Below are 27,857 nucleotides of genomic sequence, written 5' to 3' on the forward strand. Positions count from 1 at the left end.
CTGGATGACTGGACCTCTGATGGTGCCATGTACAGAACTGGGAAACACAAGACAGAGAAAGAGTACAGGGAACAGGAGTTAATGGGGCCAGTCAGGAGCTGGGCAGCAAGGTCAGAACTGTGGTGTGGACTTAGACGATCTGCACTGAGTGATCCTCAAGGCAGGAGATGGAAGGAGAGAATCAAGAGAACATGAAGGCAAGGAGGGGAGAGGGGCCTGGGAAGTGGTTTGGGCAGAAGCAGGAAAGGGGGCAGCTGGGGGTCGTCAGAGGTGGAGGGCACAGAAGAAGAAAGAGCCTTGGTGGTGTTGATGGCTGAGATCAAAGGGAGGGGCTTTCCTTGTCTAAAAAGCTGCAGGAAGGTAGACAAGGGTCTAGAACATTCCACAGGGGCTGGCAAGAAGGTAGTCCTTGGAGGAAGCACTGTCAGGACAGAGGGTGGAGGACCGAGCTGAATTCAGGTGTTGGAGAGGTACAGGCAATACGCAGAGACCACTCTGCAAGATCCTGCGCTGAAGGGACAAGGACTCTAACACAGATAAGTGCTTCTCACCCATCCTGGGGTTTTTAATTATTTCCCAAATTTAAAACATCAACTCAGTGCTAACTACATTTTGGTGATAACCATGGCAGAGTCAAGTTCTTGAGGGGACAAGGAGGGAATCAAACTCTTAAGAGGCATCTTTCTTTCTTCCTTTTATTCCATTTCTACATATCCACCTCTTTGTCATTAAGTCATAACACTTAATCAAAATAAAACAGACACACAGATACCTAAAAAGGTACAGCTGGAATTCTAATTAAATAAGACTGGCTGCTACAAGTAGCATGCGTGAGTCATTTGATGAATGAATCACCTAAAGAGAGCCTTGTGAGTCTTCATCACCAAAGGTCTGATAAGGGGCTGGCTTTCTTTACACTTCATTTTTTCTCTTGTTATAATGAGAAGATGGTCATGAGTGACGACTACTGATAATTGATATCAACTGAGACTAGATGGCTGGAAAGGTGTTGGACGAGGGAAATGAATCTATCTTTGTTGGACACTAATATCTGTGTTGACAAGATAACCAGAGATGTTCCACTACACCTTCTGTATCAGTAACATGGGCTCTTCCCACTTGCCATCTTCCTCTTTCCTGTGAATTTCATGGCTTGTCAGAATGAATGGATTTGTACTGCAAGTTACAAGTTATGTTTATTGTGAAGAATCCCCATAAAAACCTATTCAGGGCTCCCCCCGACCATTTGCACTTCCAGAGATGTGAACAGAAATAAAATGCACTAGTGGTTACTTGACTGTGGCTGAATGAAATTCACTACCAACCAGGCAGGTGCTGTTTCAGTCTTGAGAAGTTTGTGCTCTGCTCCTTGAGTCGTCTAGTATGTCATCAATCAGCAGTTGGTGCCCGAGGGAAGGACCAGCATTTAGGGAGCTTCTAAGTTCTCAAATATTTCACAGTGCGGAGACTCATCTTTCAAGTAATAACTCTGGTTACTATTGACCAAACTCCTAGCGGCTGTGGGAGATGACGAGAGAGACCCACAGGGGCTGTTGTTAGTGAAGTAGACTTGGTTTCTGCTACAAGGTCAGTGAGGAGCTAACTGGCCTCAGCCTTTACCGTTGAGTGTTTCTTTTCTTTTCCACGTTGGAAAGGAACCCAAGGAGTGTTGCTTGAACCAGTTCACTGAAGGCAAATTCCTTTGTGTGTGTGGGGAGGCGAATCAGGATATGAGCCTCTCCATCCCTGGGTTAATGAAGGAAAAGTTTCTGAACATATTCTGGTCCATACTGTTGATCAGTGCTCTGTCAGCCAGTGACAGCCGGGGTTTCTCATTTAAGAATTCTTTGTCAAAATTGCTGCAGTCATATGGTGATTTCTTGACCAGAGGTTAAGGGGGAAAAAAGGGAAGAAAAATCAGTCACAGAATTAATAATGTTCACTTGTAGGCTATCATCTGTATCAGATGTTGGCTTTTGCAGATAAACCGCACTGAAGGGATACTTACAGAGGATCATGTGTGGCTCTTACTGACCATGTCTAGCAATCCAAGCCATCACTTTATCAAAAGTATAATCACAATCCATGTAAGGAATCCCATTGTATAATTCAAACAGGATCTTCTGTTTGTATTGGACAGTTTATACATGGGGCAGGGCTGGCAGGCTTTGAAAAACTGGGGGGCACAAATTTGACCTCTGTCCTTTCAGTCTACAGGGGACAGTGGTGGTGGGGGGAGGGTAGGAGCAGAGGGAAGGAATCCTGGAGATTACATATTCCTCTTCTTTTATCAACATCCTTCGCTACTGTTGGTTTGCCCACTCACATTAATTTTATTAAATGTCTTAGACTGTCTTCATAGACAGCACAGATTGGGACAAGCTCCCTTCAAGCTACGTGGTCTACTGGTGCCCATGGAAAACAGAGAACATAAAAACAAACATGGCCAAGCATGGCATAAATTCAGCCAAGATTATCAAAAGTCTCATATATGTATGTGTATATATATGAGTGTAACTAAGATTTGGCCCTTCCCATCCTCAAGGGGACCCCTGGGCTGGTGAGGCCAATGGCCTGTGGCCTCTGCCTACAAAGAGCTGTTTAGATAATAGATCAGGGAAATTCCTTCCTACTGGCAGAATTGGGAACTGTCCTGAAGGGAAATTGTAGATCAAAGGTCTGATCTTCATATGGGAAACATCAACTCAATTTAAATTTACCATGGAAGTTGAGACATAAATTACATTGTTTAGGTGAGCTAAAACAAGGTAAAAATTCATTTTATCACAAATTATTAACCCATGTATTAGATATGGCATCATTACTAACATCAGTGCTAGAAGCCTGCCTGTAGGACTCTTGGAACATGCCCCGAATTGGGACACTTTTAAGAATAGCTCTTCTAACCCTGGGGGCACACCTGCTTCTGGCCATCCGCTATCATGACCAATAACTATAGCTGTTTTCTAGAGTGACTGCTCTGCTGTGAGATCTACAAACCTGTGCCATCTCCATGCAAAGGGATGGTGGCATGGTTCACATCTACCCGGGTGATTACTGCCTGTTCCCCGCAATCACCAGGAAGGGGTAAACCTGGCAAATTGACAAATCCACCACTTTGCTTTACTCTTTAAAAAAATTATTTTTAAAATTGAAGTAAAATACCCAAGTGACTGTTTTAGCCACCTTTAGGTGTACACGTCAGTGGCATTAAGGGTATGTGTTGGGCCACCAGCACCACCTTCACTTCCAGAACTTTCTTCATCTTAATTCTGCCTTTGCCTTCACTTTATGGTGGCCTGTCCTGCGTGTGACCCAGGTGGCTCTACCTTTTCTCACAGAGGTTAGTGATTTCTGTGGGTGAATATACACATGAGGATTAACACACCTGTCTTTTTCTAGGTGCCAATTTACTTCCCCCTTAAACCAAAGAACTAACATCTGCCACTAGGTAGACTAGTTCCGTGAACAGATTGCAAATGCCAGGTAAATTTAATAAGCATCAAGGAAAAAATGGCTCCCAAGTTCTTGCCATAGGATGCAGGGCTTGGGACACGTCTGGGGCCTGAGACTGTGCCCATGAAGCATGTGCATCCCATCTGAATCGCCCCCCAAGTCCTGCAGCCAAGGGCCTGGGTACCCTTCATGTAGGTGCACTTTGACCACAGAGGTTATGTTTTGCAAGCAAGAGTGATGTCACCTCTTGCCTGCCACCGTGCATGGGCAGGCAGTTGGGATGGAGTTACTGGGACAGGCAGGCAGCCGGGGAGCACAGCCGGGTCCTCACCACTTTGGGCCGGAAGGGCGGCTCAATCTCCTTCCTTTCCAGCTCTTCCCAGTTGATCTCCTGAAACAAAGGGTGCTGGCGGATGTCTCCCTTCACGCCCAGCCTCTTCTCCGGTTCTCTCACGAAGAGCTGGAAGGGAGCAGGGAGGGGGCAGTTATTCTGCAGGCAGGCTCGGCTGGAGGCTGCATGTCTCAAGCTAGGAGCCACGTGAATCTGCCTCCACACAGACAAAGGCAGGCCGGCTTCTTGCCACTTGCCTTTCTAACCTTATTTTAATTCCTTATAAACTGTCGACTCAAGTCATACTGGGGGCAACACTCTTCCTTGACAAGTCTTCTGAGTATTTCAGGGTCTGGTTTGAGAGCAGCCTCACCCTCTGTTATTAATGGGACCTCTGGCAAGTTACAGGACTCCCGTAAGACCAGTGAGGTGTCTTCTTCCCTGGGCTGTTCCGTGGGTTCAAGGAAGTGATGACACACACGCACTCATGTACTGGTCCCTGGTCTGTAAAACCCAGCAACATAAAGTGATGCATTTATTTGTTGTTATTTGGTTGACTGCCCCGTAATCGAGTTTGATTTCTTACAAAGCTGCCTTCTTAGGATTACAGTCTGTCTCTAAGGCAAAGCTCACTTCAGGTTAACATAAGCTAGTCCCAGATTGAAGCTCTGGAGAACGCATCTGAGTGTCGAGAACCACTTTGGACTCCTGCTAACCTGTTGGACAAGAAATACTTAATGCAACTCACCTGCAGTCATCTCTGATCTGTTACATATATATTTTCCTCTTTGCACTGTCCTCTCTCCTGTGATCAAAATGAACACTGGGCAGGATGGGCAAGTAACTTGGAAACTCTACACGTAAACAGTGCGTGTCAAGGGCACTGAGGAACAGGAGAGTCCAAACACAAAACCTAGAGAAGTCCTGGGCTCCCTGAGTGCCTGCAGAAATTACCCCTTTTACATCAGCTAGGTGTTTGTTTAGAAAGCAACTGCCAGTTGGAGGTATTGTGAGGAGGTTGTAACAGAACCAGGGTGAATGCAGTGACTTTCCTGAAGTTCTGGCAGGAACTGACCTCAGTCATGCCTAAATGGAGGGTCTCTTGCTTTTACCTCTTATAAGGTAGCCAGTCTGTGTGTTTTAAAGTGCTTCTTTACTTATATCCCCTTACCATTGGAAAATTTTCAAAGGCTTAACTCAACAACAACAAACAAACCCAAAAAACAAACCCCAAACAAAAACCAACATGCTGTAGCAAAGTGGAGGTCTTGTCCTTTTTCAAAGTAGGAGAATCTTTTTAAAAGTCCAAGTGAAACACTCATGCAGTCAAGTTGCTGGCATGTCCTAACTTCCTCTCCTGCTTCGCATATTGTGGGGACCTGGATTTCCAATGCACCCCATTAGAAAGCCAATGCACAGAGGAAATAACATGAGACTGTCATCCAAGAGACTCACTAGCCATGTGGTCTTGGGTAAGTGTCCTGAGGCTCAGTTTCCCTGCCTGTAAAATGCAGAGTGAGGCAAGGTGATCTCTGAGCCTGAAGCGGGCATTCCAGGCTCTCTGCAGCCTAATGTGGGCACACTGCCTCCGAATCCCACTGGAACCCTCTCTTCTGTCCAGATGTGTCCACTCATTGGATGTGCCACCTGCCATTCCTCCCTCTGTCCTTTGCTGTGACATTTCCATCTTGCAAGGAGAGACCTCTCCCATATTCACCCCATTTCTTTCTCCTCATCTTTAATCCTGACCCACCTTTCAGGGTTCAACTTAGACCCCTCTTCTTCATGAAGGTCTCTTTGATTACTTCAACTCATGGTGAGGTCTCCCTTCTGCTCAAGCCATGTTCACTGTCATGTGTCTGATTACATCATTGCAACCAGTGTTCGTTGGGAGTCAGACATTGTGCTAGATGCCTCAGCTATATCATCTTGGTGTTAAAATAGATGCTAGAAGCAGATACTGTTATCCCAATCGTCAGTAAAAGAAACTGAGGCTCTGAGTAAGTAAGTAACCTGCTCAAGATCACAAGTCCAGCCAGTGGGAGAGCCTGAATTATGAGCCGCCCCTTCCTGCTTCTGTTGGGGAGTCTCTCTTTGTGCTCCATAAAACATCTCGCCAGTAGGGAAGTTGGCACACTGTGTATACATTTTTAAAACTATCTTTCCTAATAGAGTATAAACTCTGGAGACAGACACTATTTATGTTTTTATTTCTTACAGAATCTAGCACAGCACCATGCACAAAAGATGCTCATAAACATTTGTTGAACAAGTGAACAGGCTGTCTTTCCACTTTCTTTTTTTGCGGAAGTATACCTTTAGTCTTCATCTTCTATTGGCCTCTTGCTTTTAGCAAATAGCACAGCATACAGAAAATGCTCCAAGTTCACAGTAAGACATGTTCTTCTGTAGACTCAAACACCAGTATGAGTCAACAGATGGAAAAGCAGATCGACTTTTTAGAAGCAGAGGAAATAAGTAGTTGCCCCCATCTCTTCCCTTGCAATGATCATAATAAATCACTGACCTCCACTTCTTAAGGACATTTTGATGATACAGGGTGAAAGGGGTTAAATGCCTTAAGAACAGGCCAAAAACTGGCTCATGTTTTAAATGCTTCAGTGAATTAAGCTAGACGTAACTGCCCTAGGCCAAGTATGCACCACACTAGGGTTTTCCATCAGATTCTTCCAGTAACGTGGCATTTGTACCAAGAAGATTGTGACAAAGGCTGATCTGAGGCTAGTATATGTACCTGTGGAATTTAAGAAATATTTTAAAAGCTAAAACATATAATGAACAGATAATGTGACCTCTAGTGTTGCTACTCAGAATTTTTTCTGGTTTTGCACAGAAATGTAAATTATTACCTTCTCTGTCCCCCAGCAGATCACCCCCAACACTCCCCCATCCTGAAGGAGACTGGTGACTTTATGGGAGGTCACTGGCTCTGCAGCAAGGAAGCTGCACCAAGGGAATAAATATTCATGAAGAAAGACTTGCTTTTGTCCATAAAAGCTATCAGAAGGGTGGTTTACTTTGCGGGGAATAGCACACCTTTTACATAAATGGCCAGGATGCGGCTGGAGTTGTTTAAATACATTTGACTTCTGGCCAAGAAAGCAGCGCTGGGCTGGCAAGGCTGGTCCCCAGTGCTTAGCACCTGTCACTGGAATCTTCTCTCCCTCTTCATTCCTTCTAAGAGACATCTTTTTACAAAAGAGAGAGGTAGTTCTGTTTGAGATCATTAGTTTTCCATCATTTTCCAAACAAATGGACAGGATGTCCTGGATGAATAAATGACAAAGAATGGGGTGGTTCTTTGGCAATAGCGTTTTTGGACAGCAGCACCCCACTCTGCTTCTTGACAGAGTGCAGCCTTTCCTCATGTGCAGTTGAGTTGTTCAGTGCACTACATACATCCATGCCCTAGGAGGGCTACAGGGCTTACAGTCCGGTGCAGAAACCACTGCTCTAACACATGCCACAAAATGCTGCTTTGTTCAGCTTTTCCACAGGACCCATTACTTTTGGGCTTCACAACATAATGCATAATTCCCGAGAGGAAGTTTCTCAGAAATGATATTCGATTTGATTTTTTCATAAAATGGAGCTCAAGAATGTAGTGGCTGTTGGATCAAAGTTACAGAGCAAACGAGGAGCATAGATGAAAGTAGAAGCCAGTCTTACAGTCAGTAAACTTCATAATGGAACCTAATTTTTATCAGTCTACCTGCTAGAACGTGGGGGAAAATGATCGTCCTCCTGGAGCAAGGACATGGAGTTTGTACTCGCTCACAGATGGGGGGAAGAGTGAGCCAAACTCCTCCACATGGATTTAAAACTTCTTTCGCCCACTAGTCCTCACCTACCCCCTCTAAATCTTGGTTTCTGTTCTGTGCAACCAAATTTATTTTCTCCTCTACAGCAGATCTTTTCCTTGCTACTGAAACTCTGCAGATGATTTTTTAAAAAATTTCCTGGCATGAAGGCTTTGATTTTACTTTGTTTTTAAACTTTTTATTTTGAAATAATTATAGTATCTTAGTCTGCTTGGGCTGCTGTAACAAAATGTCATAGGCGGGGGGGCTTAAAACAGCAGATACTTATTTCTCACAGTTCTCGAGGTTGGAAGTCCAAGATCAAGGTGCCAGTGTGGTAGGTTTCTGGTGAGAGTTCTCCCTGCGGCTTGCAGCCAGCCAGCTCCTACTGGGCACTCACAGGCCTTTCCCTGTGCCTGAACCTGGAGGGAGGGCTCTCTTTTTATATGGACACTGGTCCCATCATAAGGCCCACAATCATGACCTCATCTATCTCTCAGTACCTCCCAAGAGCCTCACCTCCTGTAATTACCACACTGGGGGGTTAGGGCTTCAATATATGAATTTTGGCAGACACGTTCAGTCCATACATATGGATTCACAGGATTTTAAAAGATAGTTCAGAGATGTCCCGTGCATCCTTCACCTAGTTTCCACTAATGCTTACACATTACATTATAGTCAAGATCAGGGCCAGGAAACTGGCATTTGCTTGGTGTGTCTAGTTCTGTTATCTTGTGAGATTTGGTAATCACCGTTGACAAACAGGATGCAGGCTGTCTATCACCAAAGACCTCCCTGGACATGGAGCCCACCTCAGTCCCTCCCTGGACTCCTAACTGCCAGCACCCACCAGTCTGGTTTCCATCTCTACAATTTTGTCCTTTCTAGAATATTCCGTAAGTGGGCTCACACTATATGTGGCCTTACAAAATTTGGGTTTTCACTCAGCACATGCCTGGGATGTTTTCTATTCAGGCTGTTTGGTATGGCAGTAGTAGTTTTTATTGTTGAGCAGATTACACCTGGCCCCAATTCCTCGTGCCCTGTGAGGTTTCTCCCAGATCCTGAGGTGGGGTGGGTTTGGGAAGCACAGCTGTTAGGCTTTATGCAGCTTCACCAGGTGAAGCTGGATTCCAAATGTAACTCCAGGGCTCAGACTTTTCCCTTATTTCCTTCCTCTGGTGGGGTTGCTGGCCCAAACCTTGGCCCAAATCTGGCACAGCCCCCATGCTATGGATTGTATTATCCCCTGCAAATCCATGTGTTGAAGCCATACTCGCCCAGGTGGGTGTACTTGGGTAAGTAAGCAGGGTTAAGTGAGGTCATATGGGTGGGGCCTGATCAGAAAGCATCAGTGTTCTTCTGAGGGGAGACAGTGGGGAGCTCTCCACCAGGCAGAGCGCAGCAGGAAGGAGGCTGTCGGCAAGCTAGGAAGAGAGCTTTCGCCAGACACCCATCCCTGCCGGGTCTTGGGCCGCCAGAACTGTAAGTAACTAAATTTCTGTTGCTTAAGCCTCCCCATCTGTGGTACTTTGTTACCCCAGCCAGAGCCAATGAATCCGTCTCAGGTTAAGTCCTTCAGAGAGCCAAGCAGGAGGTGAGTAGCCACTGTAATGTCTGAACTCGCCTTTTAGGTAAAGCAAACTCTTTATATTCCAGTCCTGTTAAGTTGTTTTACTGTTGTCATCTTTTTGTTTTAATTGGTTAATTTTAAAATCAGTTTTTACTTGGTATGTGTTTTGTTGTCATTAAGGAGTGAATTAATTGGTCATTTGGGGAATTTTCTAAGTTTATTTCCCTGGCTCAGATCTTTACCATCCGCCTTGGGAGATGCTGTGCTAAGGCTCTGTCAGCGTTCGCCTGCAACAGTGTCTGGATTCCTTGGGGGAGGAGGGCTTCTGGAATTGACCTCACATTCAAATATCCCAGACCAGTTGTCAGTTGTTTTAGAAAAGTAGAATCCTATGCCCTTTAAATTTAAATCAAAGAAGTTCTGCATGAGAAAAACGTATACTAGAGGAAAAAGATGGGTCTGGTCATCTTTTTCTGTTTAGACTTAAAATCCACTGATAGCTTCTAATGTTGACTTTTCCTTTTCCCCACTTTAATATAGGAAAAGCAAGGCTAGAAAATGATCTTCCTAAATGTTTTGATTTTTAGGCAGCTGAGGTATGAGATGCCAGAGATCCAGAGACCTGTATTGTTGGTCGGTCAGCTTCTGTTGGATGCGTTAGCCTCTCGGTCACACTGGCAGGTCTCTTTGACCCAGTTACCAGTACTCAGTAAACGTAGGTGGGGATTATTATTATTTATAATTTCATTTGGTATTTCCATGGTTTATTTTCATTTTTTACAACTCGTTGCAGTCATACACTGCAGATGGTATTTTGCATTGTCAAAAAAGGTAACGAAGGGCTCTTACGAAGTCCAAATCCTTAATGATGGCTCTCAGCATTGCCTGTATCCTGTGTTGGTTTGCCCCGGGAGCTCCTGGCTCCTGGCTAATGAGTCTCAGAGCCCCGTTTACATCTATAGCACTGTATACCTGGACGGGGGTCTGACTGTTGCTCTGATGGTGAATTCTGGAGATTGCTGCTAAGATAGTAACAGCTTGCATACTCAAGAGTTTTAGGGTGAAAAACGCAGCTGTATGTCCAGTGGACACAGGTAGGGGTGTGGCAGGAGGGCTGGTCTGCCAAGGGACTCTGCTCAGCAGCAGTGAGCAGAGAATGTCGACATGATGGAGCATTGCTGGACTGGAGTTTGGTACCGTAGCTGGGCTAGGGGATGGGTAATAGCCTGTATCCCAAGGGCTTCAGCACAGAATGTCCCCAGTGACAGGTATTTCCAAAATGCCTACCAGAATGCCTCACAGAAGTCTTGGCTTTGACAACCCACCAGATTCAAAGAGCAGAAAGCCCCATAAAGGAACAGTTCTTTCTCCTTATTGTCCTTCCGTCCCTCTCCCTGCTTTTCACCTGGTATGGCATGAAACAGAAATCCAAGTGTTGGAATGGGAGAGGGCAAGGACACGGTCGACCACAATGTGGCCACACTCCCTTCTGCAAAGGTATGTGGCTGCCGGCCATGAAACTGACCAGAGCAGAGGGAGTAGCAGTCTTTGCTTTAGAAGAGTTAAGATTGATGTGGTGACTTTATCTTGGACTGAAGAGTTTTAATTTCTCAGTAGAGATGGTGTTTTATGACTTAAGACTGACAGGAGGTTTGTCTTTTACCTATGAGTGAACAGAAAAGTCATGCATCCTGTCCAAGTTTCATCCAGGGGCAGGGAAAGATGAACTGGACTAAACATATTTAAAAGGGTCCATGGAAACAAAACAGTTAGTGTTAAGCCACCCGTTGTGCTTGTTCAGTGGACCAAGTTCATCCCAAAGGGGGGGCATTTGAGTCATAGTCTGGTTCCTGGGTGTTTGTTCTCTAAATCATGCATGAGGGTTTATCTTATATTCATTTGATGTCTAACGTTCATCATATTGGCTCTTCAGTGAAAATAGAGATGGTGAGCATCATGTTTAAGTCCAGTCCCATACAGTTACTGTTTACTCTGCCATGTGTACATCAGAACCTACAAGTGAGGGGGATACTGACCAGAAAACCTGATCTTATGAAGTCTCCATCAATTTTTCTTACCTTCACTAAAAGGTCCTTAGCCTCCTTTTCAAGCCATCGTGGGTAAAAGGGGTTGTCCATGCGTATGGAGTGGAAGAGCTCTTCCTCATCTTGCCCGTGGAATGGCGACTGACCTATTAGCATTTCATAGAGGAGGACGCCGAAGGACCACCAGTCAACAGAGTGGTTGTATTTCTGACCCAGCAAGATCTGTGTGACCACAAGGCAGAGACGTGATTATTGACCAGGACACACGAGCCTTGCCCAGACCTCTCAGGGCCACTCGGCACTAACGGGTGGGGACGACGGTCTGCGGTGTTAACAAAGATCACACTGAAAACTGTACCTTTCAAGAGACTAATGATTAGATACAAATGAGTGGGCAATGCCAGAACTGAACAAATATTTTTGAGTTTCAACTTCTAGTTTGTCCCAGGTCATAAGCAAAACAATTGAACTTTGCTGCTAGCCTTTGTTTTCTATCTGTGATGGGAGGATTGGGTAGCAGATTTGGGCCTGAGAAAGCTGGTGGGATCTAAGCTTGCCCGTGCTTCTGAGGTGAATATCCAAACCAAACCTCCCACGTTTTACTTCCTTCTACTGTCCTGAGCCTTTGCAATAAGTTTCTCTAGGTAATTAAGCATCCAAAGAGGTTCTGACCACATCCCCTGCTTAAAGCCTAACTGATCATGGCTGTGCAACTGAGTCACGTTTGTGGTAACCACTATGAATGGTCAAATTTTGTGACTACACTGAGAGCATATATTATGGTAAATATATCTGTCTGCAAAGGCTATATATACTAGGACTAGGATAACAAACTGTTCAGATCCAGACATCACATCTCTAAGTGTTGTGTACAACTTGATAGCAGTATTTTGGGTCAAACTGGTCTGGTCTATTAGGGAAGTGGGTTTAATGTCTGGAATCCCGCTTAACTTTTTAAAAGATTTCTACCCTTTCACTAGTCTACTCTTTGGGCAAAAAGGCTTTTTATTCTGGCCTTTCAGCAACTTCCTTGTTTAATGCTGGAAGTCAGCATGCATGTCACTCTGCTCAGTGTTATCGTCCCAACAAATCATGATGCCTCCCCTAAGACAGGGTCCATCAAAAACAAATGAATGGAGACACAAAATGAGATCTATATATTGAGTAGAATATTAGCCTTAAAAAGGTAGGACATCCTAATGCATGATATAACATGGATGAGCCTTGAGGACACTGTGCTCAGTGAAATGAGCCAGACACAAAAAGACCAATACTGTTTGAGTCACTTAGCTGGTGTCCCTAGAATAGTCAAATTCACAGACACAGAAAGTGCAGTCATGGTTGTCAGGGGCTGGGGATTGTTCAAAGGGTATGGAGTCTCACTTATGCGAAAGGAAAGCGTCCCAGAGGTGGGGTGCCTGCTGATGTGAATATAATTAACACTACTAAACTGTACTCTTAAAAATGGTGAAGATGGCATATTTTATGGTATGTATATATATATATATTGGACCATAACTAAGACCAGTGCATAGTAGAAGCAAAACTTAAGTGGAGAAGAAGAGAAAATCCTTATCTTTCATGACTGCTGCTCCCAGAATGGGCCAGGGGCAAGCTGCTACCTGCCCCACATCAAATGCAGAATACATAATAGTATTGAAGCACTACATTTAATTTTAAAAAGCACTAAATTTAAATAGTATTGAAGCCATCTCTTGGGATGGCCACCCTGCAACTTAAGGCTGAGCACAGTGCACTTGTGTGAGTGCACGCGCACACACACACATCATTTTAGTATTCGTGTTCCTCATTTGAAATGGAATTTTCCCTTCTTAAAGGGCCTTCGGAATGAACAGTAGAATTGTAGTGTTGTGGCCTTAGAAGGGACACATAATACTATGATTCTAGGTGTTCTAGTATTTCCCAGCTTTGTGTCTTGACGCTGGTCAGCGTTTCGATGCAGTAGAACTGTGCACAGCCACGGTCTCTGACCATAGGCCTGTCCTTGGGAAGAGAGAAGCTAAGAATATGGCTGAGGACACTGAAGTGTCTCTAGTAGAAGTTTTGTAAACAATAATGCTGACAGCATGCAGAACGTGGCAGGGTCTGCTTGCGGCTCAGTCCCTCACTGTGTAGTTTTGGGGAGACTCCTTAAGCCCCATCTGTGCCTCAACTGTGAAAAGTGGTGCTAAGATCTGGCCAGCTTTTTACTGGGCTGCTGTGAGGATCCAGCAAATGGCAGGGAAAGACAAGTGCTTTGTCATATGGACATGACCATAAGCTCCCTGATCAATACCTATCTTGATGAACTGGTGCCCGTTTGTGACAAAGATCAAGTTGCAAACAGAATTTTGCAATCTGCTGCCAACTTCCAGTATAAAAATGCCCCCTATTAGCTTTAAACTCAATGTTTAGATACTAAAGTTCACTTAAAAGTTTAGAATAAAGAGATTATTCTTTAAGGCGGTGTTTAAAAGTAGACCAGGGAGAATTATAAGAAAAATAAGATGTGCACACACACGTGTAATTTTGGTTCAGGTAACTAACTATTGAGTGGGGCTGGGCCCACACACTATTGCCAGATGGGCCACCAGGGGGAGCCCAAAGCACCCAGGAATTGCTGTGAGCCTCACATCTCTGGAAACTCCGTTCGTCAGGACAGATGAATCTGAAGGACAGGAGACAGCTGTGGTGGAAATTAAGTCTTCTATGGCCAGGTGCTTAATAGTTAATAAAGAATTTCTCTCGTAGGAGGAAGAAGCAGAAATGCACATTCACACTCATTTGTGCAATGTGAGAACACAGTGTTGTGCTGGTGTGCATTCGGCATTTTCCATACACTCTGGGCTTTATTTTAAGAGCCCCGAGGTAGGCACTGTTGTCCCTACTTAACAAAGGGTGGTGACTGCACTTAGGGAGGCTTGGTGTCTTATTTGTCGTCTCTTAATTACTGGAAAGCTATGTTCTGAATGCTGGTCTTTGGAGATTTTACTACATGATGTTCCTTTCATTTTATGTTGTCTTCTGGATTTAAACCTAACACGGTCATTCTCACATTAGTCTATATTTATAAAGTGCGGTGCAGAAACCCTGGCTGGGTGACCCCTTTCCTTGCAGCCCAGCTGCCTTGTATGCCTCTTTGCTTTTGTCCTGTTCTCTCCCCTGTCTTTACTCAAGTAATTCAGAGAAGAAGGATGTTACCACTCTGTCAGAGACCCTCTTTCTGTCTTAGTGGAGAGGTCTGTAGTCCATCTGCCTCGCGGATCTAGTCCATTAAGGTCTAACGTTGATGTGCATTTTGGAAGTGTTCTAATTTACTATGGAAAATGGAAGGGCAGGGACATATTAAGACCCTACATGCAGAATTTTGGCTTGTACCTAGATGATAATGGGGACTTCTTGAAGAGTTCAAGCAGTGGAGAGACAAATTGCCACTAGACAGGGAGATCTGGTGGCCTGGAGGAGCAGGGGACTTCAGAACACAGCACATACCCCAGAGGTTAGCCAGTGGGTGCAATGAGAGAGAACAAAATACTAGAACTTGTATTTATGCTAAATTAAAAAAAAATCCAAGAATGACACTGGTACCCTCATTTAGCTATCTAGCCAGGTGTCCCGAGGGAAGAACGGGAAGCCTCAGCTCAGAGGCATGGTGACGGCGCTCTCAGTGAGGTGTGTTACTGGTGTTACTATGGTTACCCTAAGGTGCATCCTATATGTGGCATGCCTGACTAAGTTGATTGGTGGGTTCTGTTTATACTCAGTCTCACAAAATGGCAAGTTCTTAAAGAATGCAGTGAGGCTTGAAGATAATGCAAACAATGCCAACGTACAGAGAGCATAAGAAAAGAGTAACAAGTCTCTTACTCTTGGGGCAAGCACTGTATCAGCTATATTATAATGGGGCTAAAGATGATGATCTCATTAATTATGGTAAGTTGGCTAAAAATATCAGATGTATCAAAAACGTAGTTTTGAATTAGGGACCTATAACCACTTGTGTCAGTGATGAACCTTGCCTTACGTACATATTGGGAAGTCTACACCTGCGCCTCTGGAGCTCTTTCCAGCTACAGCAGCCAATAAAACCAAGAACTGAAAGAAACTCGTCAAACCTTTGAATCCCAGAATCATAAAGTGTTAAACCAAGATTTTAAAAAGTTATTTAGTCTCATTATTTTAATGAAGCATACATGTTCATCCTGTTAATAAATAAAATTTAGTTATCACATCTTCAGTTCAACATGATTATATTCCTTTATATGCATGTTTTATAACACAGATTATATTAGTTGGTGATAATGTATGGGATCCATACATAATAATATTCTGGGGATGCTTTTTTAACTGATTAGGGAGCACAATCAGAAAGTTTGCAAATATGTAGAGGGACACCCTGGCAGTTGGATGGTGATGGAAGGGGAGCCAAGTAAGTGGTATTGCCAGGGTCCAGACAGGAGATGCTGAGGGCCTGGAGCAGGATGGCAAAGGCGAGGATGGCTAGGAATTGGAGAAGCATTGGGAACAAGTCAAAGGGGCTCATTTTAGGAATTGAGAAGGAATCAAAGGAGATTCTTAACTCAGTCACAAGACTGGGGAGAAGGGAGAATGGACATGAGTGGTCCCTGAGGTCTAAATTTAGGTCTTGTGTTTGGATTTGGGAGGGGTAAGAAAGGAGAGGAAACTGGGATTGCTACTTTTCTGGTTGGATGGATTTGTAATTCACCAACAAAGGGATAAAGCGGAGGCAGGGAGGGTGCAGAGCAAGTCCAACAGAGAAAGTGAATTTGGGTCCTGTTGTGTTTGGATGACCGGTGACAGCTCGTTGGAGGAATCCAGCAGGAAAATCGACATATGGGTTTGGAGCAAGAAGTAGTAGTTTGGGTTGGTCATAGGGACTTTGGAGGTAAAATCTTAGTCATAAAGACCTTTGCTTATTGGAGAACATACAGCAAGACAAGAAGACCAAGAATGGAACTGTGTGAAGACAGGATGCTTGAAGATGAAAGGAGGAGACTCAAGTTGCGGAGAGAGAGGTTAGTTGCTGAAGTTAAATTCTGGAAGATGCAGAAGGAAACGGAATCAGGATGGAAGGATTGCCAGGAAAAGAAGTGGCATAAGGCATTTGCAGACAGGAAACTTAAAAGCTGCCATTTCTTGTTGACCAGAGGTCAATCTTGCATTTAAACAGGTTAAATAAAAATTAAACCACATAAGCACAGGATAAAGCCATGTACTTCTTAGACTAAGGGTGCCACAGTTTCTTTAGCAATGATCAGGATATGCTGCTAATTTTTTCTTACCCAGGAAACCAGAGGTCCATCACTGTTGATCCACCATCAATCACCATGCACACATTTATTAATACGGTCATTCTTCCAAAAGCTATTTATTAGCAACTTACTGTGCCAAGTCCTGCAAACTTGGTCCTTGGATATGAAAGTGAATAAAGATCACGCTAATGTAGACCTGTGTGCACCTTGTACCACTGCCGATTTCCTGCTTTTGGTATTGTACCACAGTTATGTAAGATGTAACCACTGGGGTAAAATGGGAGGAGGGAATATATGGGTGACCTTTCTGTACTAGTTTTGCAACTTCCTGTGAATCTATAATTATTTCAAAATAGTTTTAAGAAAATGAATAAGAAACAGCCCCGGACTTTAGAGCAGTTGTCCAGTAGTGCAGGGAGTTCCAGAGATAAGGAAGCAATGGTAGGTTTGGGGCGACAGGAAGGACCAAGTGGTAACGTGGTATGGGAGGGTCTGCTCGCCTGGTGAGCACATACAGGAGACTCCAAGCAAGGGCAGAGCTGGTAGGTGGACTGACGGATGCCTTCTGAACAAATGTCTTTCTAGGGTCTCAGAATGGGAGAGTGAGGCCTTTTAAAAAACCTTTCATAGGTTCTCCCATTTTATGCTTGCAGTAGCATGCGACACAGTGTCCCCCTTGTTGTACAGAAGAGGGCACGGAGGTCAGTAGACACTAGTTGTCTCTCCATGCTCACACAGTGGCCACCTGGAAACCACAATTAAGCTTTTTGCCGGTCTCCAAAATGAAACCGTGGAGTTACTCAGGTGGATACGTATGAGTCTGTTCACCATTCACCTGGCCTTCTCAGTCATTTGCTCTGTTGGTCTGAGCAGAATGAAAACATTTGCAGGCTGGGGGGGTAGGAGAGGGACCATGACAGGAGGGACAGCTGAGTCATCCAACACTGGAGAGATGGCCTAGCCAGCATGGGTGCCACCCCACAGAGAATGACAGCAGCCCCTAGAGCAGCACATCTGGGAAAGACTCCGAAACAAATACAGCTCCTGAGCCAAAACGCTTCCCCTCCCTGCTGGCGGTGCGCCTCCTACCTCCGGGGCAATGTAATCAGGTGTCCCGCAGAAAGTGTTTGTCTTGGTGTCTCCGAGCATGTTCTCCTTGCACATTCCAAAGTCTGCTATTTTGATATGTCCATCTTTGTCTAACAGGATATTATCTAGCTTCAGGTCCCTGAAAAACAAAAGCAAAGCAAAATCTCACTGAACACATCCATCTGCTTCTGTTAGAGCCAAGTGGCCATGGGCGGTGGCCGCTTGTCTCAGCGGCCCCAGAAGAGCACAGTGGATGCTGTGTCAGCCCTGCATCCCCTCCACCCTGTCCTCAGGCCACAGTCCTGCTCCTGGGCTCCCGGCCACTCCTCCTGGCTTGTCCTCCATGACCAGCAGCTCATGCTAGGATGTCATCCATAGCCCTTCTGGCCCAGGTGGGCCTTCTCAGGGCCCGACTGGTGTTCTGTATCTTCCACACCCAGTCCAGCATGTGGTGTGATCTCGGTGCACAATCGTGTTGCTGATATGAATGGCTGAGCAGGCAGTGAAATGGGTGAGGTATTTTCTCTGCTGTGGCATCCTTTAATTTTAAAAGGGGCCTTCAAGAAGCAATGCCTGGATAAACAAATGGCTGGTGATGAGATGTCATCATGGACCCAGAGCTGGTGAGGTGTTGGGTGGAGGGTGCATACACTATACAACTTGTGTACAAGGTGGAGGTACAGATAAAACCAGCTCAAGGGAATGGCTTGTTGCAGCCGATTTTGCTTTCTGGTCTACCTAGGAGCATAGCACAGTGTAGTAACACAGGCAAGACACAAGTCTTTACCCAGAACCTTTCCTGGGCTTAATAGTCAGAGAAGAAAGTCCTAAAAAATATACTTGCTTTATACTTACCAGGTGTTTGTTTCTTTGTGGATAAATTACAATGCACCTAATTCCAAGACCAATTGAGGAAGGCTGCTCCTAGTTAAGGACAATTCTAGAACCAGAGTCCATCTGATGCCAGAGACACTGTCAATAAATCCCTCTTTCTGTAGAGAACCAGTATCTCTGTGGCACTCGTTGCATTTAATGCAACTGATGATAAGACTTATAGAACACAAATGAGCCAAACTGTGCCTCCCTGAAATTTACCTCTGGGTCCACGAACTCTTCCCGTGATTACACAAAACCCCGGATATTTGCACAGTGATACCAGGTTTCTTCTTGTCATTCCCAAGGTCAGGAGCTTTGTTCCTCATAGGGTGTGGTTTTCAGACCCTTCGACTATATGGCCCCTACCCTTCAAATATATTGAAGTTGTCAATGTTCTTCTTAAAAATACAGCCCTGAGAATGGCACCAGTGTGTCCCAGACGGATGGCCTTGCTGGCCTCTGTTGTGAGCCTCCTGCCTCTTTCCGCTGCGGCCTGAGCCACTGCACTCGTAGGCTGAGCAGCCTTCTCCCAGTAACAGTTAACATGGAGCTCACGGTAAACAAAGGCCTCCAGCTTTTTTTTCCTACATAAATTGCCACACCAGTTTCTTCCCACTCAAAAAAAAATTGATTTTTAAGAGATTATCCAGGTGCTACATTTGACATCAATTCCTTTAAACTTTTATTATCTTAGACAACAGCCTTTTATGAATTCTAGGTTGTTATAGAATACCCAGCTTTCTTTTCCTTTATGTTCTCTGCCCATGAATATCTGAACTTTCTGAAATCTACTTTAGGACGTGTGGTTGGTGACATGGCTACCACGGCCTTGCGTGGGAAGGGGACTTGGGAGACTAGGACCGGCTATTGCTTTCACCCTTCTCTGTACCTCCTTGTAGAGCATCTGCTCAGAATTCCTTTCTCAAAGATTCTTCTCCCAAAGGGCCTGGCAAGTAGCCCTGTTTCCTCCACCTCAGTTGCCTGGGCCAGAGGTGGATGTCTGATGTGCCTGGATCATTCAGTTTTTCTCAAAATGGTGTTGGGGTTGCCATGCAGCAGTGCTAATCTGCCTGAACGGAGAAACTCTTAGGAGTGCTGGTAGCATGTCCTCTAGCATGCCCTTGGAGAAACCGGAAGGTGGTTTGTGCAAGGAGAGAAAGGAAGTGGCGAGGCTGAGAGCTGAGATGGAGGCCATAAAAGTGCAAAGAAACTGAGATGAGAAAAGCTCCTGCGGTTCTCATGGGTCTGCATCCATGGCTCCAGTGTCTAGAGGCCAAAACTGTGCTTGAACAAAAGCTTGGGGGGTCATACATTACTGTCGTCAATAATCGCGTGAGCCTGAAGTTCCCATCACTGTTCGTTTTGTCTTATTAAACTGAGCATCAAGGGGGTTGAAACTACATGTTGCTTGTTGTCTGCTGGATTGTGACTGGTCTGCAAGAACACGGGCTGGGTGTTCAGTAAGTGTTTGCCGAATGGATTCATCAACAACTAGTGACTATCTCACCAGTGATTAGCAGTTGCAGTTGAGTTCTGAGTAACTGTTCCCTATCGTTGTTTTCTCCACCTTCTGTGAGAGCAAACTAGAGAGTGAGAATGCAAGTGGCTCTGGTCTGGTGGAGTGACACTGTTAGCAGAGGTCCCCCGAGTTGACACCCCCCATCTGGGCCAGTGTAACCTCTCCCTCACGATGCATCACAGCTTCTGTCTTATGGGTGGCTGGGCATCTGTAGTGGAGGTGCGTGTATGTCACCTTCCCACCAACCTTGGCTCTTTTTCTCTCCCATCCAGTTAGTCTTCCTCTGTCCTCAAAAGCCATCACACTTCCATGATCGGCACCAAAGACCTGCAATATGTCTCAGCCTTTTCCTTACATGGGTCTTCTGTCTTCTTGTTCCTTTATTTTGATGAAATACACTGTCATTGTGACTTTGGATTTACAGTCCGGGAATTCCAATTGTATGTTCATTTCCTAATCCACACTCTATGCAATATTGACATCATGTAGGGTTTCTGCTCCCCGGAACACACTTGCACCCTTTAGAGCCACCTATATGAAATGTGGCTGAAGGATGGTTTTGGGCTCAATCACTAGGGAGCCAGATATCCAGCTGCCATGCTATTCATAGGTCATAGGTAATGAAATAGTGTCTAATATTTGCACTGGATTTGCTTTTATGTGCATTTCATCATTTGATTCCCACAACAGTCCTTTGACCTGGAATTGTTTTTATTTCTGTTTTTCTGATTGAAAACATAGGCTCTTGAGGGCTATGTGATTATCCCAGCCCACAAAGTCCGTGGGCTAGAATACAAAGCCATACTTTCTCCTCTTTTACATCCCCTCAACCAAGCTCACCCATCTATCTCACTGAATTGATCTTGCTAAGACATCCATTGTCTTCTCTGACTGCAAGGATGCATTTTAACCAATTCTAAAAATAAACATTCTCTGAGCCTCGGGCTAGGTAAACAAGTTTCATGTCCAATTTTCAATTCACTCTCTAAAGTGGGCCACATGTGTTAGGGATTGGGAGAGAAAAGGTCACTAATGCTTGAGCGATTTGATTTGGACTGGGAAAAGCCCAGAAGCCAGCCATGCAGAGCCAGACCTCCAAAAGGGTGAGGAGTGAGGCAAGGGAGACCATCTGAAGGGCCACAGAGCCCAAGGGCCTAGTGTCCACAGGTGCACCAGCTATTTTTACATGGCTCTGGAAGCACCTGTCTGCCCATGGGGAATGTCGTGGCATCAGGTAACAGAGAATTCAGCGGAAGCCTTCTGCTTCTGTTCAGTTGTGTAGTCAACATAAGCAAAGCCTTCCCATTTGGAAGAGGCTGAATGGGAGTCAGAACTGGCTTCACCATCCCAGCTTTATCACTAAGCAGTTTAGCCAAGACATGCCCCGCCCCCGAGCCTCCGATGACCCATCTGTAAAATGGGTATGACCACGCCCACCTTGCTTACCCCCCAGGACCCAGGTGAGCATTGAATGAGATCACCATGTGAGGGAATTTGTAAGTGGCATCAAATATGTGGGAGGGCCCCAGTGTTGTCACCAATAAATTATTCTAAGGGCCCTTTCATTCAGAACTTTCTGTTGTAAGATTCTAGATTCTAGATTCTTCTCTTTCTATGTCTACTTATTTTCCAGCTCCATGTTTTTACTTTTACCTGAAACCTGGGTTGATGTGTCTTTTAAGATGCCACTGCACCAGCAGTTCCACCAGCAGATGATGAATGATGACGCAGGCATCTGCTTCCCTCCATCACTCGGCCTTGGTTTTTGGGATGCCCCATAGCCTTTCTGGTAGAGCTGGCCACGTTTGCTTCCTGCTCCCCCACCTGACTCCTCACTTTGACTTCTGTGCCTTTTCTGGAGGTACTTCTTCCATGTGCAAAGCCTCAGCCTTTTTAAAAAGCCCACTTCCTCACAGGAAGAACTGGCTGGCACACCCTCCCCAGTTCCCATGACACCTTCATTGACCTTCCCTTCAGCACTTACTTTTAATTAGAATCCTACTTGGACTTCAGAATGTACTGCCTGTGTCTTCTTGGGCACTTATATTTTACTACTAAACAAGCCAAACCCAAAACCCAGAAAGTGGCTCCATTAGGCGTCCTGGGGCTGGGACACCTGTCTGCCCTGCTCGTGGACACTCGGTCTACATTACTGGCTATCGTGGGTTGAAGGTGGCCCTCCAAAAGATCATATCCTATATGACTGCCCTTGCACTGTTCACCATGTAGGAACTTATTCACTATGTAAGAACTTGTTTGTTATGCTTCAGAAGATTGGAGACTGTTGAGAATTAGGCTTGGGGTTGATTAATGATTGTGCATTGAGTCCCCTAAACAGAATTTTATTGTTGTTAACAATTTGATCAATAAATATGAGAGATGCCCTCTCAAAAAAAAAAAAAAAAGTAAATAAAAGAAAAGATCATATCCTACTGAAACCTTATGAAAGGGACACTCCTTGGAGAAAGAGTCTTTGCAGATATAATTAAGGATCTTTGAAATGAGGTCATTTTGGATTATCTGGGTGGTCCTTAAAGCCAATGTCAAGTGTCCTTACAAGGGAGAGCCGAGAGGAGACACAGGGAGAAGAGAAGCCATGTGAAGACAGAGGCAAGGAAGGATTCTCCCCCAGAGCCTTAGGAGGGCGGCGGCCCTGCCATGACCTTGATTTTGAACCTCTCGACTCCAGAACTGGGGGGGATTAAATTTCTGTTGGTTTAAGTCATCAAGTTTGTGGTAATTTCTCATGACAAACCTTTTAAAACTGACATACCTCTTTTGTGAACAAATCCAGAAATCATAATCATAAGTTGTCAGAAGAAGGAAATTAATAGAAGAACCTCCTTGTTAATTCAGTTGCCAAATGAAAATTTAGGAAAGTTACACATAGGCAGCTGAACAATTTCTTATGGCAGGCTAATCTCACTGTTGGTGTACCTGCTTGATGACCTCTCCTTAGCTTCAGTTTTGTGCTGTCTTTCAAAGATCTTCTAGGACCTCACTGTATCTCCTAGGACCTGTACACTACTGAATAAATCTACTATTCTTTCTTATTTGTGCATAAGGAGCATTAGAAAACATGGGTTCCCATATACGAACACAGTATGAGCTCTAAAATGGGTATACTTTGTGATAGTGAAGACACTAGGGGCCCTTCTGGTCTTTTTGTTCTGAATGTCGATAATTTACAAGATGTAATATTGATAGAAAGGAGTTGTGATCTGGAGAAATAGGCTGCACTGGGCACAGGGGATGGTCTCACGAGGTCCCTTTCAGTGCTAAGATCTCTTTTTCTCTCCTGTCATTCTAATTTTTTCCCCCACCCTCCCTCCCATCCACCCACACAATCTGCTGAATATCTTGGTATGAACATATTTTAGGCATACTGCAGGCATTACAAACATAAAGAGAAAAAAGAAACATGAATTTTGATCAGGGTTTGCAGTGTTCTGGTGGATATTTTTCAATTTTCTGAAGATTATAAAGAATGGTATAAAACAAGTTTTTAATCTATTACTTTGCAGACTGACCAAAAAAAAAAAAACTCACCCAACAAACAAACTATATCTGAAGGTTACCAAAGAGAGTGTTTAAGAGGAATGACTTCCAAAACCTCTCCTAAGTCTCTAGTTCTGTAATTCAATAGGCCAACCCTTACTTGGCTGTACCCGCTGCAAATGGAGGGGTCTCCCCAAGGGAACCTCAGCCTACATGCAAAAAGCACCCAAGCTCTGTACTAACCATCTCTGATGGACGCTTCTGGACTGGACTTGCTGTCCTCCACACTGTGGGGAACATCATTTAACCTCTACTGATGGCTCTGGGTCACTGTCATGAACACTCGCCACAGAAGGGCACAGGAACCACTGTTCAGAGCCCACGAGTCATGTCGTATCTTCTCTTTACACGCTGCACTCGCCGCGCTGGCCTCCTGGAGCTCAGCCAGCCTGCTGTCTCGTTCTGGGTTTTCTTATTTTTACATTCCTCCCAGTGAGTCAGAAACCAGACAAGTTTTTGAAGATTTGTATGATAAAAATAATGTGTTTTGAGAAAACTATAAAGACTGATGCACAATAGCTTTCATCCAAGGAGGATGTGAAATGACGGTGTATAATAGAGACATTTTGGACAGACACCCGAAGAAGGGCATGTGTGTGTCCCGTGCACTGGAACAAGGGCACGTTCCCACGGTCTGTCCGTGTTCAAGGAGGTGCTCCCTTCTTCCCACTCAAAAGGAGAGCATTTCTAGGTGCCCAAAGCAAAAACAGGCAAACGTGAAGGAGACAGGAGAGAAACCAACGCCAAGATGCCAAAGAGAAAGCAGAGAAATGAAGGAAATGAGAATAGTGGACGTGGGAGGAGAATGACCGTCAGGGTGGGAATAAATACGCGAGACTGGGTCCTATTGCTTTTGAGACCAGCATTGCTCCTGTGATTGGTATTAGATCATTACCAGTGTTTTCACCATGACAGGAAGCCTGGGTGTGGAATTCCTGCTCCCAAGGCACACTGGCCATTTCAGGTCATGGAAGTTCAATGATTAAAGTAACCGACCTGGAGATCTGGCCGTCTCAGTATTTGTTTCCAGAGAGTGGAATTTACCTGTAGACAATTCCTTTGGAATGTAGGAACTGCAGACCAAGAATGATTTCAGCAGCATAAAACCTGAAGGACAGAAATAAGGTTCATTATGAACGTGATAGTGGAACAAAATCCAGTCCCCACTTACAGAGTGGGTGCCCCATCACTTACATGTGCACACACATACTTTTGTTTAATCCTAACTGCAGATGCCATCCGTTCCACACAACCAGCTTCGGCCCTGAGAGAATGACACAGAACTGCTACCTGAAGTCAGTCCTGCCCGCGCCTAAGTCCTTCTTACTTGTAAACCATAATGTGCAAACTGCCATTTTTTTGCTAACAGAATATACACAAGCATTAAACATAATAGTATAGGGAAACAGGAAAATAACTTTTATTTTTATTTTAAACTCTGTTTGGAGCCCTTCAAACACAGTATTAGTCCAAAAAGACCTGACTTGTTCAAGTGTAAGAAATGCAGCCTGCGTGGTGCAGGGAAGGCTGCTGGAACTTGGGAGGTGGGGCATGGCTCTCCAGCTCCAAGAGGACTGACTCAAAGGAGACGAGTTTACACCACCACTGGTGGGAATGCAGCGAGAGGTAAGGGAGAACTCCCTGCAGACACCTCCTTCCTGGGGGCAGTGAGGACCATGGAGAGCAGGTGTCTGGGGCTTGCACACCTGACAGAGCTGGGGAGGCTGGTGGACAAGAGAACCCTGCCTAGCACAAAAAATGCCCGATGACTTCCTGCTGCAGAAATCCTGTAAGATTTATCTCTGAGCACTTTGTGAATAGTTCCCAGAAGCAACGAGATCACTGACATGGTACCCACTGGGTTTGACAGAACAGCCAGGGTTTCTGCAGGAGCCGGTGGGGCAAATCCATCTGTCAACCCAGCACAACCTAAGCCACTCAAACCGTTCACTGGGGGTGAGTGGAGTTTGTAGAGAATCAAAGAAAGCTAGTGTGTACCCACACCTTTAAGTGGGCCTGGTAGCACAGCGGTCTTTCTTTTTAGACGTCAGAGTGGTTTTATCACTCAGGAAATGGGGCCTGTGAGAGGCGGAGCGGCAGGAGGGGCTCCGTGGGATTCAGCCTCAGTCCCACCTGTGAATGCAGCCTGCTCCATTTCACTTGCATCTGGGTTTGCTTGATGCCAATGAAGGTGAAAATTATTCTCAGAAGTATGTGCCTCTTCTGGTTTCCTAATCCCCAGCACTCTGGAGCCTAGAGCTCTGTGCCTTTACATGGAGCTTCCCACTAAGGCCCACAGAACTCCATCCCATGACCACCTTCAGGATCTGTGTTCCGTTTGACTGCAGCTTTTCAAAGGGCAAATATTTGCTTCTGTGTTCACACTACTTAGAAGCCTGATGAGTTTGGGGTGGTTCCTTAAGAAACTAAGTAGCTGACTTTAAAACACAGAGAAACTGAAACAAAATCAACTCCAATTTAAGCTTTACAAACTGGGGAAAGGGTTTTGCCTTGTTATTTCCCCAGGAGCTCCTGTGCCCTGGGATGTAGGCATGCTGTGTGGAGAGACAAGAAAATGCTGTGTGGGAACAGTATTCAGGGCACCGTGGATGCTCAGTACCTGAGAACAGTGGAAAACCCCAACCCCTGATGGGCTCTTACGTTGCTCTGGAGAGATCAAACTTGTGGCAGGCCTGGATGTGGTACATTAAGTCTCCTCCATTGAGATACTCCATCACAAAAAAGAGGTTTTCCTGGGCAAAAAGAAAACAATCCCAACTTTTAGCTTCTTTTTAGAAAGGAAAACAAGGATTACTTTTTAAATGGGTTTAGATTGTTTCAGGGGAACTAATTCTGTCTTGAAATCACTTATAAAAAGACTGTCAAAATAACTTACCTGATTGGTGGCATTTCTGAACCCCAAGAAACCTGGGGAACCTGTGGGGTGTGTGTGTGGATAGTGTTTGATAGGATGCTTGTGGGCTCTGACTTGCTCACCTGACTGTGGGGGTGGTGCTGGGCACTTAGAGGGTGCTGATTGTACACCCACTGCAATTGACAGTAAAGAGAGCAAAAACCGGGGGTTCTGGCTCCAGGGGCAGGCTTGAAAGCATTCATTCCACACTCCTAAGTCATCCTGAACACATTCTTCAGGTGGGCACTGGCAAGTGTGAGAGTGGGGTGCTCATCCTGCCTCACCCATCACTCACAATTAGACACAGTCCCACCATCAGGAGCTTGCACTCAGTATAGTGTTACTGCTTTCCCAGCCTGACCTCCCTTGTTGCAAGACACAGCTTCCAGGCCCATGTGTGGCTCCTAACAGGGTCTCTGTGCAAGTTAGGAGGACAGCTGTCAGAAGCAAGGCTGAGTGGCTGCATGTCGTGGGCAGAGTACCAGAGATGCCTCGATTCTGGTGAGCCTGAGGGGCTCCTACTACGTGCACCAGTGCTTCCTTGCCAAGCATACCATGACACTTTGCATACCCTGATCTTGAGCATCCTCATGAACCATAGATTTTAGTAGTCTGTGAAGTGTGGAGACAGCTGGCATGTTTATGCATGAATCTGCACCTGAAAACCTCACCTAAGTAATCTTTTAACTGAATTAACCTTTAAGTTTTGATGTGAGACTAACCTAGGCCCTGGGGCATATGAGGTGATGGCAGACTGGTTTGTTCTGGTCCAGTGGTGACATGTGTTGTCTGCCATTTGTTCTGAGGCCAGGTCTCCAGGGAGCTGGGGAAACCAAATATTGTGGCCATTTTCACAAGTGCCAGCCTGCTTTTTTCAAAGGGGACCTCAGGTCTAATTTGCTGGTCCCATGTATTTTTAACTGGGATCCACTCTTTTGCTTGGGGACGGGCCCAGATTCCCTGCTGACACAATCCTCACTTAGCATTGATCCTTTAGACATAGTCTGAGATCAGTCCTTCGCTTTGTCTGCACACACCTGCTTTCCCATTGGCGCCTCTTCTCTAGCTCTTATTCTCACAAGTACTGCCTAAACAGCTTCTCACCTTTACCTTTATGCCCAGAACTGTGATGGTCTGTACACACAGTGGGGGCAAAATTCAGGAGAGTGAAGGGTATAAAAGGTGAAGAAAGTAAGACCATTTGTAACAGTGCTTAGACAACAAAATTCCCTTTAAGTGTTGGGATGCTTATAAATTCCTATAAAGGTTGAAGCTTCAGAATTTACAAATTGTCAGGTTACACTAGGAGAAAGTGAGGGAAAGAAATGCCAACCCTACCTTCTAGACATCCCCAGCCCAGCAGTCCCATCACTTCACGTCTGAGTCAGACTGAGCCTAT

The 27,857-nt window shown here is 45.1% G+C and overlaps 1 protein-coding gene across 1 annotated transcript in view; it reads right to left on the minus strand.

Annotated features, from left to right (window-relative positions):
* Positions 1–681: 681 nt before the first annotated feature.
* PRKCQ (protein kinase C theta) overlaps positions 682–27,857 on the minus strand; it is a 149,104-nt gene continuing 121,928 nt past the window's right edge. The window contains exons 13-18 of the mRNA XM_036908177.2: positions 26,206–26,297; positions 24,589–24,651; positions 17,592–17,730; positions 11,263–11,451; positions 3,788–3,916; positions 682–1,879 (exon numbers count right to left, since the gene is read on the minus strand). Coding sequence (XP_036764072.2) covers positions 1,724–1,879; positions 3,788–3,916; positions 11,263–11,451; positions 17,592–17,730; positions 24,589–24,651; positions 26,206–26,297 — 768 coding nt within the window. The 3' untranslated portion in view covers positions 682–1,723. The remainder of the gene's footprint in view (positions 1,880–3,787; positions 3,917–11,262; positions 11,452–17,591; positions 17,731–24,588; positions 24,652–26,205; positions 26,298–27,857) is intronic.

The sequence above is a fragment of the Manis pentadactyla genome, chromosome 3 (genome assembly GCF_030020395.1).
Source record: "Manis pentadactyla isolate mManPen7 chromosome 3, mManPen7.hap1, whole genome shotgun sequence".
In the NCBI taxonomy this organism is placed as follows: Eukaryota; Metazoa; Chordata; class Mammalia; order Pholidota; family Manidae; genus Manis; species Manis pentadactyla.